At 39.7% G+C, this 13,543-nt stretch overlaps 2 protein-coding genes across 3 annotated transcripts in view; both read left to right on the plus strand.

Moving 5' to 3' along the window:
* The window catches only part of LOC120993667 (inactive dipeptidyl peptidase 10-like), an 89,282-nt gene extending 88,004 nt beyond the window's left edge, over positions 1 to 1,278 (plus strand). Inside the window, exon 11 of the mRNA XM_040422149.1 lies at positions 1,168 to 1,278. Within this exon, the coding sequence (XP_040278083.1) occupies positions 1,168 to 1,170 (3 nt within the window). The 3' untranslated portion in view covers positions 1,171 to 1,278. The remainder of the gene's footprint in view (positions 1 to 1,167) is intronic.
* Positions 1,279 to 1,303: 25 nt separating this feature from the next.
* LOC120993666 (inactive dipeptidyl peptidase 10-like) overlaps positions 1,304 to 13,543 on the plus strand; it is a 73,496-nt gene continuing 61,256 nt past the window's right edge. For both annotated transcript variants that reach the window (XM_040422147.1, XM_040422148.1), the window contains exons 1-7: positions 1,304 to 1,434; positions 4,952 to 5,050; positions 5,167 to 5,258; positions 5,673 to 5,720; positions 7,317 to 7,435; positions 10,089 to 10,136; positions 11,933 to 12,031. In XM_040422147.1, coding sequence (XP_040278081.1) covers positions 1,417 to 1,434; positions 4,952 to 5,050; positions 5,167 to 5,258; positions 5,673 to 5,720; positions 7,317 to 7,435; positions 10,089 to 10,136; positions 11,933 to 12,031 — 523 coding nt within the window. In that variant the 5' untranslated portion in view covers positions 1,304 to 1,416. The remainder of the gene's footprint in view (positions 1,435 to 4,951; positions 5,051 to 5,166; positions 5,259 to 5,672; positions 5,721 to 7,316; positions 7,436 to 10,088; positions 10,137 to 11,932; positions 12,032 to 13,543) is intronic.

Raw genomic sequence — 13,543 nt, forward strand, 5'->3', positions numbered from 1 at the left:
GAGTTGGCTTGTGCATTATTAGACCAGCAGCCTTAGAAGAAAACCAGGGATTTTTTATTCATCCAGAAACTCAGCACTTTCACAAGAGAGAGTAACTGCCTCACAAAATCTCCTGCCTGAGGCCACTGCCTCCCTAGGCCTCATTATAAGCTTATCACTGCTGTGCTGGATACACCGTACAGTTCTATTTCTGTGAAGGTCCTCATTTATCCAGGTCATGGTATATCTGTAAAGAATAAATCAAGGCAACTGGACTTACTGTTACGTTTTCAAGAAATCTACAGTAAGCCCAGTTGCCTTGATTTATTCTTTACAGACGTACAGTTCTATGTCCTATATACAAAAAATGTAAGAATGCGCTAAGAGTTTTACGAGCTTATTTGAGCACTTCTTTTCTTTGATAACTTACATTATACTAATAGCTACATTTAGATTGTTCCTGGAAAATTGCACTATCCAGGCACAATTGTTTGATTGGTTTATAATCAATATAATGATTGAGAAGGCACTGGCGCTCGCAGTAGCACTGTGGCCTTCTCTAAGCTTTTCCTATGCCATGTGACGTCACGTTTAGGCTTGAGCAAGTTGAGCTTCGAATCATAGATCCGAAGTCGATTGGTTCAAAAACTTCGTTATTAATGCTCTGTCTATACAGCATTAAAATGTATTGGCTCTGTGTAGGCACAAGACTTTGGTGAATTACTTTGATATTCCTATCTGCATCTTTAAAAACATTTTAAAATAGGAATTCAAAGTAGGCTTTGGTACTGGCTGGTACCTAGCTGCCAAAGTCGACTTCAGATTCCTATTTTAACAACTGGTATGGCAGGAAGTCCAGTCAGACAATCGCATGGTCTATTACAATACAGAGTTTATTATTAACCATGTTAGAAACTTCTTGCATTTTAGGGTCCATATTACAACAGCAAAACCCAAACGTTGCTTGGTTCTCCAGAAAAGCCTAGAAAATCAAATATTCTGATAATAAAAAAAACACATAAAATATGTCCTCATATTCATCATATTTCTCTAGCTATGTCTAAACTAAGAGGGGAAATGATTATGAATGCTTTACTAATGTCATGCTCATTATTTCATGTGATATCTCACACATATGCCTCCATTGAATTCATAATAACACTGAGAAATTATTTTCATTATCACCAGTGATCACTTACTGACATCAGCATGGCCATCTGCAGAACAACATCCGCTTGTCATCTCTAACACAGGAGAACAATGCAGCCTTGTCTATCACAGATCTCATAGCTCTCAAGAGATGCTTTACTCTCAGCAGAAGCATAAGTATCTCCAAATATTGCCACTGTAATCATCACGCTCATTCCCATCAGCACTTGTTCATGATAATAATGCTATTATTTATTGTATATTTAGAAGTACAGAACTTCCTCTGACATGTGGATCAGCAGTCAGGTAAAGTCATCGCAATCATCTCATAGTAACTTTTAATTATTGGGTTGTACAATCCCCTTAAAGTTAAATAAAGGTGAATAGAACTATGTTTTATCAGAGAAAAAAAAGACTTTTCTCCTGTTATGAAAACTGTCAGCTCACTGAAGGATCAAATTGTAGCTGGTCTTAGAAGTCTATAGAGAGGGCAGAAGGGGGGAGCTGCAGTGAGAGACACAAACACAGGTACAGAAGTTGCAGCAGGTAATAATAAGTACTATATTTCACCCCAAGTGCTTTATTCACATCAATACTGCCCAGTACGTCTTTATAATGTACTGTATGCTGCTTCTGAATGATTGTGAGTGAGTGACAGAGAGTTAGGAGTAAAATCACCATTTTTTTCTGTGTGCAGTCTACAGGGAGTGCAGAATTATTAGGCAAGTTGTATTTTTGAGGATTAATTTTATTATTGAACAACAACCATGTTCTCAATGAACCCAAAAAACTCATTAATATCAAAGCTGAATATTTTTGGAAGTAGTTTTTAGTTTGTTTTTAGTTTTAGCTATTTTAGGGGGATATCTGTGTGTGCAGGTGACTATTACTGTGCATAATTATTACGCAACTTAACAAAAAACAAATATATACCCATTTCAATTATTTATTTTTACCAGTGAAACCAATATAACATCTCAACATTCACAAATATACATTTCTGACATTCAAAAACAAAACAAAAACAAATCATTGACCAATATAGCCACTTTTCTTTGCAAGGACACTCAAAAGCCTGCCATCCATGGATTCTGTCAGTGTTTTGATCTGTTCACCATCAACATTGCGTGCAGCAGCAACCACAGCCTCCCAGACACTGTTCAGAGAGGTGTACTGTTTTCCCTCCTTGTAAATCTCACATTTGATGATGGACCACAGGTTCTCAATGGGGTTCAGATCAGGTGAACAAGGAGGCCATGGCATTAGATTTTCTTCTTTTATACCCTTTCTTGCCAGCCACGCTGTGGAGTACTTGGACGCGTGTGATGGAGCATTGTCCTGCATGAAAATCATGTTTTTCTTGAAGGATGCAGACTTCTTCCTGTACCACTGCTTGAAGAAGGTGTCTTCCAGAAACTGGCAGTAGGACTGGGAGTTGAGCTTGACTCCATCCTCAACCCGAAAAGGCCCCACAAGCTCATCTTTGATGATACCAGCCCAAACCAGTACTCCACCTCCACCTTGCTGGCGTCTGAGTCGGACTGGAGCTCTCTGCCCTTTACCAATCCAGCCACGGGCCCATCCATCTGGCCCATCAAAACTCACTCTCATTTTATCAGTCCATAAAACCTTAGAAAAATCAGTCTTGAGATATTTCTTGGCCCAGTCTGGACGTTTCAGCTTGTGTGTCTTGTTCAGTGGTGGTCGTCTTTCAGCCTTTCTTACCTTGGCCATGTCTCTGAGTATTGCACACCTTGTGCTTTTGGGCACTCCAGTGATGTTGCAGCTCTGAAATATGGCCAAACTGGTGGCAAGTGGCATCTTGGCAGCTGCACGCTTGACTTTTCTCAGTTCATGGGCAGTTATTTTGCACCTTGGTTTTTCCACACGCTTCTTGCGACCCTGTTGACTATTTTGAATGAAACGCTTGATTGTTCGATGATCACACTTCAGAAGCTTTGCAATTTTAAGAGTGCTGCATCCCTCTGCAAGATATCTCACTATTTTTGAATTTTCTGAGCCTGTCAAGTCCTTCTTTTGACCCATTTTGCCAAAGGAAAGGAAGTTGCCTAATAATTATGCACACCTAATATAGGGTGTTGATGTCATTAGACCACACCCCTTCTCATTACAGAGATGCACATCACCTAATATGCTTAATTGGTAGTAGGCTTTCGAGCCTATACAGCTTGGAGTAAGACAACATGCATAAAGAGGATGATGTGGTCAAAATACTAATTTGCCTAATAATTCTGCACGCAGTGTATAGGAGACAGGATAACAGCTAGTTTTTACCCAATAGCTGAGGGACAACTGATAATGAAAGATATAGGAGGCAGAGGGGGAAAATGCAGTAATATAATGGTCAGAAATTGGACATACATGAAGTTTATACTGAAAAGTCATCTGGGAATGTAAGTACACTTTAAGTTAAATGCGTGAATGAGAGGTGAGCTGCAGTAAGCCAGCAAGCTTTTTGCTTCCAGGTCTATCCACTGTCCATGTGTTGTTTACATATCGGTGGCTGCTGAAAACTGATAGGTGAGGGAGCTGTATTGGACCCCCACCAATCTGAAATTGATGACCTATTCTGAAGATAGGTCCATCAATCTCTAAACATGGGAAAATCCCTTTGAAGTCCCAAAATGGTTGGTAATCACAGGTTTGTTAATAACAGGTTAGGCAGTGATGTCACAAAATGCTCTGAGACCCACAGTTGCCAAAATGCGGCAGCGTTGTGTCCCATATAAGGATATATAGTTTGTAACCACATCATTAAACATGACCAGCAATGCAGAGAACGGCGTTAGAGAAAGAGGTGAGTATAGCATTGTTTCTTGCTTTACACCATTTGGGGACTTGTCTGAGATTTTTAATGATCTCAGACAACCCCCTTTAAGGTCCCAGAGTTGGTGTTGATGGGTAGTCTTTATGCCCTATGACATCCCAGTATTATCATCCTTCCATCACACAAAGACTGGCTCTTGCTGTAGCGGATTCAGCCTGTTCATGGAATACATGGTCAGCCATTCAGTTGCTGAAGGTAAAATGTATGACAGCTTCAATTGAAAATATGGGTCGTCTTCATGAGACAACCCCGTTAATATAAATTCTTTTATTCTATACGAGCAAATCTCTCTTTTCCACAGCACATATTGATGTGTCTAATCTACACTGAGCTAGGGAAACTCTTAATACATCCTCTTCCAAAGTGTTCCCCAAAGTAGCCAAATTCAGCAAAGATATTCCGTTATAAAACTGCTTTGTTTTTATGTAGATGAAAAACTGGCATGTTTCTAATAATTAATCCCCAAAGGCAAGCTGGTGTAGTGCTAGCAATATTATTATCCCTGTGGCACTATTTTAATTAGTTTAATGCTGCATCTGCTGCATTGAAAATCTGAGGATCAACCTTGATGTCCTACTTTTTGAAGGCAGAATTTATTTCACTACATCGTGTCTTCTTAGAATTACAACAGCCCTGTGTCTTCACATTACTCTAAGGCCTCGTGCACATGACCGTATCCATTTTGCGGATCCGCAAAATACAGATGCGATTTGCGTGCTGTCCATAATTTTTTTTAAACTTCAATGGGTCTGTGGTCAGCATTTTGCGGACACATTCTATCTTTTTGCAGAATGGACATATGGATTCAGAAAGCACATGGATGATCCGTTGGCTGCAAAATGGGGACCACTAACTAATTGAAGTCAATGGGTCTGCAAACAGTGGGAAGGTACACATGGACGGTATCCGTATTTTGCGGACTGCAGAATACATACGGTCATATGCATGAGGTCTGACACTCCATTCTTTTTGCAGGCTGCCCCGGTGCTTTCTGCAGATTTTACTTTTCTTCTGGTACCAGTGAATCAAGGAGGACAGGGGGAATATGTCCATATCACCATGTTCTCCACACAGGTAGTGATGATACAAAAATACAGTCATCATCAGGATGTTTCGAATCCTCCATTGTCTTAGCACCACGGACAGCATGAAACGCATCAGCCTCTAATGTACTCTTATCCTCACTGCAGCTAGGCGGGAAAGAAAACTCTTTACAAATGTTGACTTCTGGGGAATGGGATGTGACAAGGATAGTGACCTACAATACAGACAACAAAACAGTGTGAGTATTGATTTCTTGTGTAATTGTGGGGCGACTACAATACAGACAAGTCTATAGGATGCAGAATACCCTACTGTCTAGAATTTGCTTGCTGATGTCCAGTCCTCCCTCAACCATGTGGTAGCATTTTTATAGAATTGGAGAAATGCAAGCAGTCCCATATGTACAGCCATAATGTTGTGTATGATCCCTAATGATATTGTCCTGGTTTAGACAACTTGGTTTAATAGGCATGCTTACGGTAGATTATAGAATAGGAAATGGCATTTAGATGCCTCACCCCCACCTGTGAGAAGGAAACTCAATTAATTTATAATAAGGTTTTGTCTATTAGATTATAAAAGACCTTTATCTAATTTGCTTCAATTTGATTTTGTTCTTTTCATCTCTATTGTATATTAATATTAATACCAGTTATTTCCTGAGCACTGAAGACAAACCCAGAACAAGACATCTGTACAGGTAAGGAAAAGGAGCCTTAGTTTTTATGTGTCCTTCCCAGATTCCCCCCATCATGTGTTCCCTTACCTACCCTTACCAACCACACTGACCTCCATGTATACATGTGCAAGCTACAAATCCAATGACCTACAGAGGGGGTTTTACAAGGTCGGCTCCTTCATCTTCACCCATAAGCAATAACAGCACTGCTCTTGTGCATTAGATCCTAGGGTGTGTGCCCCAAAATGTTATAGCAGCAGGTGACATATGACTTCATAACTGTGGTCATCAGCATGTAGTAGCAGTGACAGCAGAAGTAGTTTGGATTTGGTACGTTTTGCAATGACTGTAATGAATTTTAATGGGATTATAGCAAAATCTTATTGTATGTTATACCAGTGGTTCATGCCTATTGCCCTCTCACCTCTCCTGGTGGGCACGGTCGCTCGAACACTCACCAGGTCATTGCTGTCAGCCCTGTACCTGTCAGTCTTCCTGGTTCCTTCTGGTAGGTATGGCCTCCAAAGAAGCATTGCCTTGCTCCTCTCGGATGTTGTGCTGCCTCTCCTCTTGCAGCTTGTAGGACATGTGTGGTGTCTCCAGCTCTTAAAGGGCCAGTGTGCATTAGTCTTTCCCAGTCAATGACTGGCCACCTTAGGGTATTTCAGGCACCTTTCTCTGCAATGCTTTTTGTCTTGTTTGCCTACTTGCCCATGTACTGATCTCTGCCTATTCCTCATTCTGACCCTATACTGTCCATCCTGACCATTGTACTGTTTACTGGATTGCTCATACTCTGCCCGCCTTGACCTTGGCTTGTTTCCTGATTACAGTTTACTTGATCCCTTGGAGCTCCACACTGGTGTCTCTTGAACCCGTGGATCAGCAACCACTGAACTGAGACTACTCCAGGAGGTTGCAGCCTGGTGGTTCCCCTGCAGTGGAGTCCACATCCCTGTATAGTGGTTAAAGGTTGAAGACCGGGGGACTGCCAGGATAATGCCCTTAGGAGTAGCCCCAAGCCAAATCCTCATTTAGTGGTACAGCATATCCACATCATGGTCCTTAAAAATGTATGTGGTTATAAGATGAATGGTATAGTAAAGCACTGTAAATTAAAGCACAGCTGGCTTCGGTTTCCTATTCAATGAAACTACATATACCTGCCCTGCAGACACCAAAAGGACAATCTTTAGGGCCCATGAAAGTCTATATGCTGGGAATAAACTTATACGCTACATAAGACAACATATTTAAAACTATATACTGTATTCAGCATTTTAGAAGTGTGTTTGCCACTCATTCAAAACGAAAGTAACAGTGGTTTAGATGTTAATGGCTGTGTGTTGAGTTATTTTGAGGGCACACCAAATTTACACTGTTATACAAGCTGTACACTGATTACTTTACATTGTGTCAAAGTGTCACATCTTCAGTGTTGTCCCATGAAAAGATATAATAAAAAATTTACAAAAATGTGAGGGGTGTACTCCCTTTTGTGAGATACTGTATAATAACAATGTGCAAGTTAACATTTCCATGAAGTACAAAGCACACCAATGTATAATGCTTATACAGAAGATAAAAGTAACACACCCTTTGCTTTCTTTAATGCAGTGTGGAAACATCGGGTTCTCTTAACCGCACATGTGTGACTTGTGACCTCATTCCAGGCTGCAATTTTGTGGATGTAGAATTTAGTCCTGGAGGCAGCTTCTTTATCCTCTTCTGTAAAGGTGACTACGAAGAACAACTAAGAACAATCCAGTGTATTCCTAGAGACCATGATTACATTTTCCATTATCATTTACCTCTTGTCAAAATACTGTACTATAGAATCGACCCATTGGAGCTATGAACATTAAAATACTGATATTGGAAATTCAAAATTCAATGCAATCCATCCTGTGAAGTGTTGGAAATTGTTTACATGTTCTGACCAAATGATAGAGCGTGCAATCATCAGGCCAAAATTGCACACTCGTTAGCCACATTTGCATGCGGCAGTCATCACTGCTTCATAGGGATGAACGATCTTTAATACGATTGTTCGTCCCCATACTGTTTAATTGTTTGTGTAGCTAGTTACTGATGGACATTGTGATCAGTCATCATATCATCTGATCAATATCCACCTGGAGGTCAGGATTAGTGCAGTAACCATGTAACTGGTTAAAGGGGTTGTCCCATCTAGGCCTTTCATGGCCGATATGGAAATAATCCACAGTAGGCCCCAACTAAGGGGGCCAAAGTTGTGGAAAAGGCCAAGAGGCTGGAGCTCTGCTGTTTCCATAACTCCAACAAAGTGCTGTGCTATACTGTTTGGGTACCTTCTATTCACTGCTATGGGAGTTACGGAAACAGAAAATTGCAAGTCGTACAGCCTTTTCTGTAACCCCATCTCCACAGGCTAACACTTACTGTGTGTTAATGCTATCTCACTTATGAAAATCTCAGAAGTAACAATCCATTTAAAGGCTGTTTTACACTGGCCAAAGAGCAGGCCAATTATCAGGAACAAACTTTCATATGAATGTTTGGTCCCTATAATTTCCCTATATAAAGGTGCTGCCAATCACCCAACAAATGAGCAAAACACTTGTTTGTCATGTGATTGCATCTTTTTATGTGGATCCCAAAACAGTTACTTGTTGTTACATTGCCCTATGTATAATATATATATATATATATATATTTTTTTTTTTGAGAACTACTATATATATATATATATATATATATATACAGGGAGTGCAGAATTATTAGGCAAGTTGTATTTTTGAGGATTAATTTTTTTATTGAACAACAACCATGTTCTCAATGAACCCAAAAAACTCATTAATATCAAAGCTGAATATTTTTGGAAGTAGTTTTTAGTTTGTTTTTAGTTTTAGCTATTTTAGGGGGATATCTGTGTGTGCAGGTGACTATTACTGTGCATAATTATTAGGCAACTTAACAAAAAACAAATATATACCCATTTCAATTATTTATTTTTACCAGTGAAACCAATATAACATCTCAACATTCACAAATATACATTTCTGACATTCAAAAACAAAACAAAAACAAATCAGTGACCAATATAGCCACCTTTCTTTGCAAGGACACTCAAAAGCCTGCCATCCATGGATTCTGTCAGTGTTTTGATCTGTTCACCATCAACATTGCGTGCAGCAGCAACCACAGCCTCCCAGACACTGTTCAGAGAGGTGTACTGTTTTCCCTCCTTGTAAATCTCACATTTGATGATGGACCACAGGTTCTCAATGGGGTTCAGATCAGGTGAACAAGGAGGCCATGTCATTAGATTTTCTTCTTTTATACCCTTTCTTGCCAGCCACGCTGTGGAGTACTTGGACGCGTGTGATGGAGCATTGTCCTGCATTAAAATCATGTTTTTCTTGAAGGATGCAGACTTCTTCCTGTACCACTGCTTGAAGAAGGTGTCTTCCAGAAACTGGCAGTAGGACTGGGAGTTGAGCTTGACTCCATCCTCAACCCGAAAAGGCCCCACAAGCTCATCTTTGATGATACCAGCCCAAACCAGTACTCCACCTCCACCTTGCTGGCGTCTGAGTCGGACTGGAGCTCTCTGCCCTTTACCAATCCAGCCACGGGCCCATCCATCTGGCCCATCAAGACTCACTCTCATTTCATCAGTCCATAAAACCTTAGAAAAATCAGTCTTGAGATATTTCTTGGCCCAGTCTGGACGTTTCAGCTTGTGTGTCTTGTTCAGTGGTGGTCGTCTTTCAGCCTTTCTTACCTTGGCCATGTCTCTGAGTATTGCACACCTTGTGCTTTTGGGCACTCCAGTGATGTTGCAGCTCTGAAATATGGCCAAACTGGTGGCAAGTGGCATCTTGGCAGCTGCACGCTTGACTTTTCTCAGTTCATGAGCAGTTATTTTGCGCCTTGGTTTTTCCACACGCTTCTTGCGACCCTGTTGACTATTTTGAATGAAACGCTTGATTGTTCGATGATCACGCTTCAGAAGCTTTGCAATTTTAAGAGTGCTGCATCCCTCTGCAAGATATCTCACTATTTTTGACTTTTCTGAGCCTGTCAAGTCCTTCTTTTGACCCATTTTGCCAAAGGAAAGGAAGTTGCCTAATAATTATGCACACCTGATATAGGGTGTTGATGTCATAAGACCACACCCCTTCTCATTACAGAGATGCACATCACCTAATATGCTTAATTGGTAGTAGGCTTTCGAGCCTATACAGCTTGGAGTAAGACAACATGCATAAAGAGGATGATGTGGTCAAAATACTCATTTGCCTAATAATTCTGCACTCCCTGTATATATATATATATATATATATATATATATATATATATATATATATATATATATATATAAATGTGTCATTATTTGTCCCAAAGGTCCTGGAGTTCCTCATATCTCTGTGCACCAAACCGACAACCCTAAAGGTAAGAGCCATAGACTGTCCTTAAGCCAGTTTAAAGTTATTTGCTTTGACAAGTAAAGATCTATAACCTTTTACTTTATTGCACATCCTAGACGAGTTCATTTTTGTAAAAATTCATTTTTCTACTCATTTTTGTAAAAAATAGTTACCGTAATTTGAAAAAAAGTGGTATATTGGTAACATTTTGTTTCCAATGACGAAAAACGGATCAAAATTGGTCAACTGAAAGGGCCATATAATTTCAAATACTGTACATACTGGGATGTTTTTCTAAATTGTACATTAGGCCTTATACACAGCATAAACAGGACAGGACAAACCTGTATTCAACCAGAATGAAAGTTGCCCCATTGATTACCAAACATAATACTGTATACAGTACTTTATAGCAGTGTCCAGATCTGTATTGGGTCCTGTCCAAAATGTCAGGTTTTTACAGCTAGGTTTGATGTTCCTGTCATTGCATTGTTTTTATTACAGCTGTCTGTTGTATAATGCTGGTGAATAGAAATGTATAAAATGCTCATCCGGACATTGCTTTTTGTAGAGGATATTGTGAATTACTTGCACCATGCTTTTCTATGACTGCAATAGGTGAAAACGGCAAAAAAAAATGAATGCACTCAGGTAGATATATGACTATTCCCTAGAATGTTTTTTTTAACAAAATACCCTCTCCTAGACTAAGCACACATTCATGTTGGAAGCTCCATCAAGAGCCTCCCTCACAGATGCAGAAGCACAGCATGCAGCACTATTCTTCCCTTCAAAACGAAGGACACCATGACAGTACTCTAATGGATCCTATTATAAGTCAGTGGGAACTGTCAACCACCATTGGTGTCCATCGTGAGACAATCCAGTACATTGTTGTGGTTTCCATTTAAAATGAAATCTGCAGTGAAGATGTGAACAGAGCCTTACACAGTGTTTTTTCTGTGCCATATCTGGTGTATTGGCTTCACTATGTGAGAAGGCTGGAACAATAAGTGATGAAATATCCATAGGACTCACACATGCATTTTATTGTCATTTTTTATGTTTTTTTTACCCACATCCAGGAGTGGATCCAAAAAGGAGAAAACAAAATAAAGGGAAGACTGATTTTCCTTTTTGTATCCACTCCTATGTTTTGGCTTAAAAATTGCATGTGTGATTCCCGCTTGATAATATACCATATTTGTATCCTTTCAGGGACGGATTGACCATAGACCTTACAGGGAAATTTCCCGATGGGCCGATGGTCGGGTACATAATAAGCTCTGTGGTAACGTTGTGAGAATCAGATACCCATGTAGCTGGCCATAGACCGCACATGCCCTTCCTGAATTCATATGCTGTGGCCCGAATCTCACCTCCTAAGCCCCTGCTCCATATCTTAATCAGAGACAACTGGAGGAGGAGGGCAGAAAATGGCATCTAATGATGGCCACAACAGAAGGACAGCTTTTGGGGCAGTATATTCTGCTGCTCCGTGGTATATGGTTCTGATGGGATGGTATTTTGCGCTATGGTTTTGCTGCTGCCGCCTACTTATGGTGCCCCACCTTCTGTCGATTTCGACCCCCCCCCCCCTCCCCCACACAAGATGGTGCCACTTTTAAGTTTTTTTCAGGGCTACATTAAGTTCCCAGTCCGCCCCTGTATCCTTTGTTAGACTTATCTTTCTTTACATACCCACTGAAATGAACATGTTTCAGCTCTTGGTTCAACATTATACATTTCACAGATTTTCATGTACTATCCAGTATGCCTGAGAACATTACACTGAGCTTTAGTTCATTTTTAATTTCATAGATTTTCAAATCCTGGAGGACAACCAGCAACTGAAAACTGTGCTTTTTGATAAGGAAATGCCAGAGACGCTATACAGATCTATCCATATTGATAACTATGGTAAGTAGGATGTTCTGTTAACAATAATTCAGACATGACATCACCAAAACTAAAAAACATGAAATGAAAAATAAAAGTAGGGTCCAACAGGAGATGCCCGATCTCAGATACTGAGCATCCTTGTGTGTATAGGCTGATGCCATATTGCCTAATGCAGTACAATTTAAATATATTACCATATCAGTAGTAACAAGCAACTGGACTTGTTATATTTTAGAAACTATAATTTCATTTTAATTGAGAAAGCCAGTCGGATGACTAGAGAAACATCTTCGAGAGAAAATACTACAAGTCCAGTTGCTCTGACTTATCACTACTGATAAACCATGACCTGGACGAATGAAACTCTTCACCAACAAAGTTCATTTAATTTCGAAATAATGATTATATCAAAAACTGCACAGTGTGAACAAGACAGGCATGATTGCCCTTTGTGACGGCATAGGAATGTTATCAGTAGGTAATCAATTCCTAGGTATTTCTTGCCAAGTCTGCATGCTATACATTTGGTGTAATTTTGTAGTTAGACACATTTCTTCCTTACAGGAGTCTTTCAGTCTTACAAAGTACTACATTTGTTAGGGGTCCTACCACTGAGACCCCCACCAATTACTGATAATCAAACCATAAAAAGCTAACAGGTAAATCTGGTTGTTAATACATTAAATATCCGAAGCATCTATTTGCACACACAACAATCAATACACGTGATCAGGCCTAAAACTCAAGAAACATTGATTGTAACAGTTCCCAATCTGATGAAAATTGTGTAATAACCTAGTAGACCGTGTAGATGATAATCCATAGGCAGTTAGTACGCATCCGTGAGACATTCAATTGATAGTTTCAGACATCAATATTCAAAACTATACACATAAAATTGATGGCTGGCCCAAGACAAATAGAGATCCATATCGAGTTGGACCACGTCGCTATCGCCATGGCAGCTGAACATCCACTGTACACGTGAGAGGTCCTTGTGACCAGCAGTTTTTTTGGTTTGGACTTTACCTATTTCAGCCTTTTAACCACTTAAGGACCACAGGTTTATACCCCCCTAAAGACCAGGCCCTTTTTTACAAATCGGCACTACACTACTTTCACCGTTTATTGCTCGGTCATGCAACTTACCACCCAAATGAATTTTACCTCCTTTTCTTCTCACTAATAGAGCTTTCATTTGGTGGTATTTCATTGCTGCTGACATTTTTACTTTTTTTTGTTATTAATCGAAATTTAACAATTTTTTTGCAAAAAAATGACATTTTTCACTTTCAGTTGTAAAATTTTGCAAAAAAAACGAGATCCATATAGAAATTTTGCTCTAAATTTATAGTTCTACATGTCTTTGATAAAAAAAAAATGTTTGGGTAAAAAAAAAATGGTTTGGGTAAAAGTTATAGCGTTTACAAACTATGGTACAAAAATGTGAATTTCCGCTTTTTGAAGCAGCTCTGACTTTCTGAGCACCTGTCATGTTTCCTGAGGTTCTACAATGCCCAGACAGTACAA

Source organism: Bufo bufo, chromosome 3, assembly GCF_905171765.1.
Source record: "Bufo bufo chromosome 3, aBufBuf1.1, whole genome shotgun sequence".
NCBI lineage: Eukaryota > Metazoa > Chordata > Amphibia > Anura > Bufonidae > Bufo > Bufo bufo.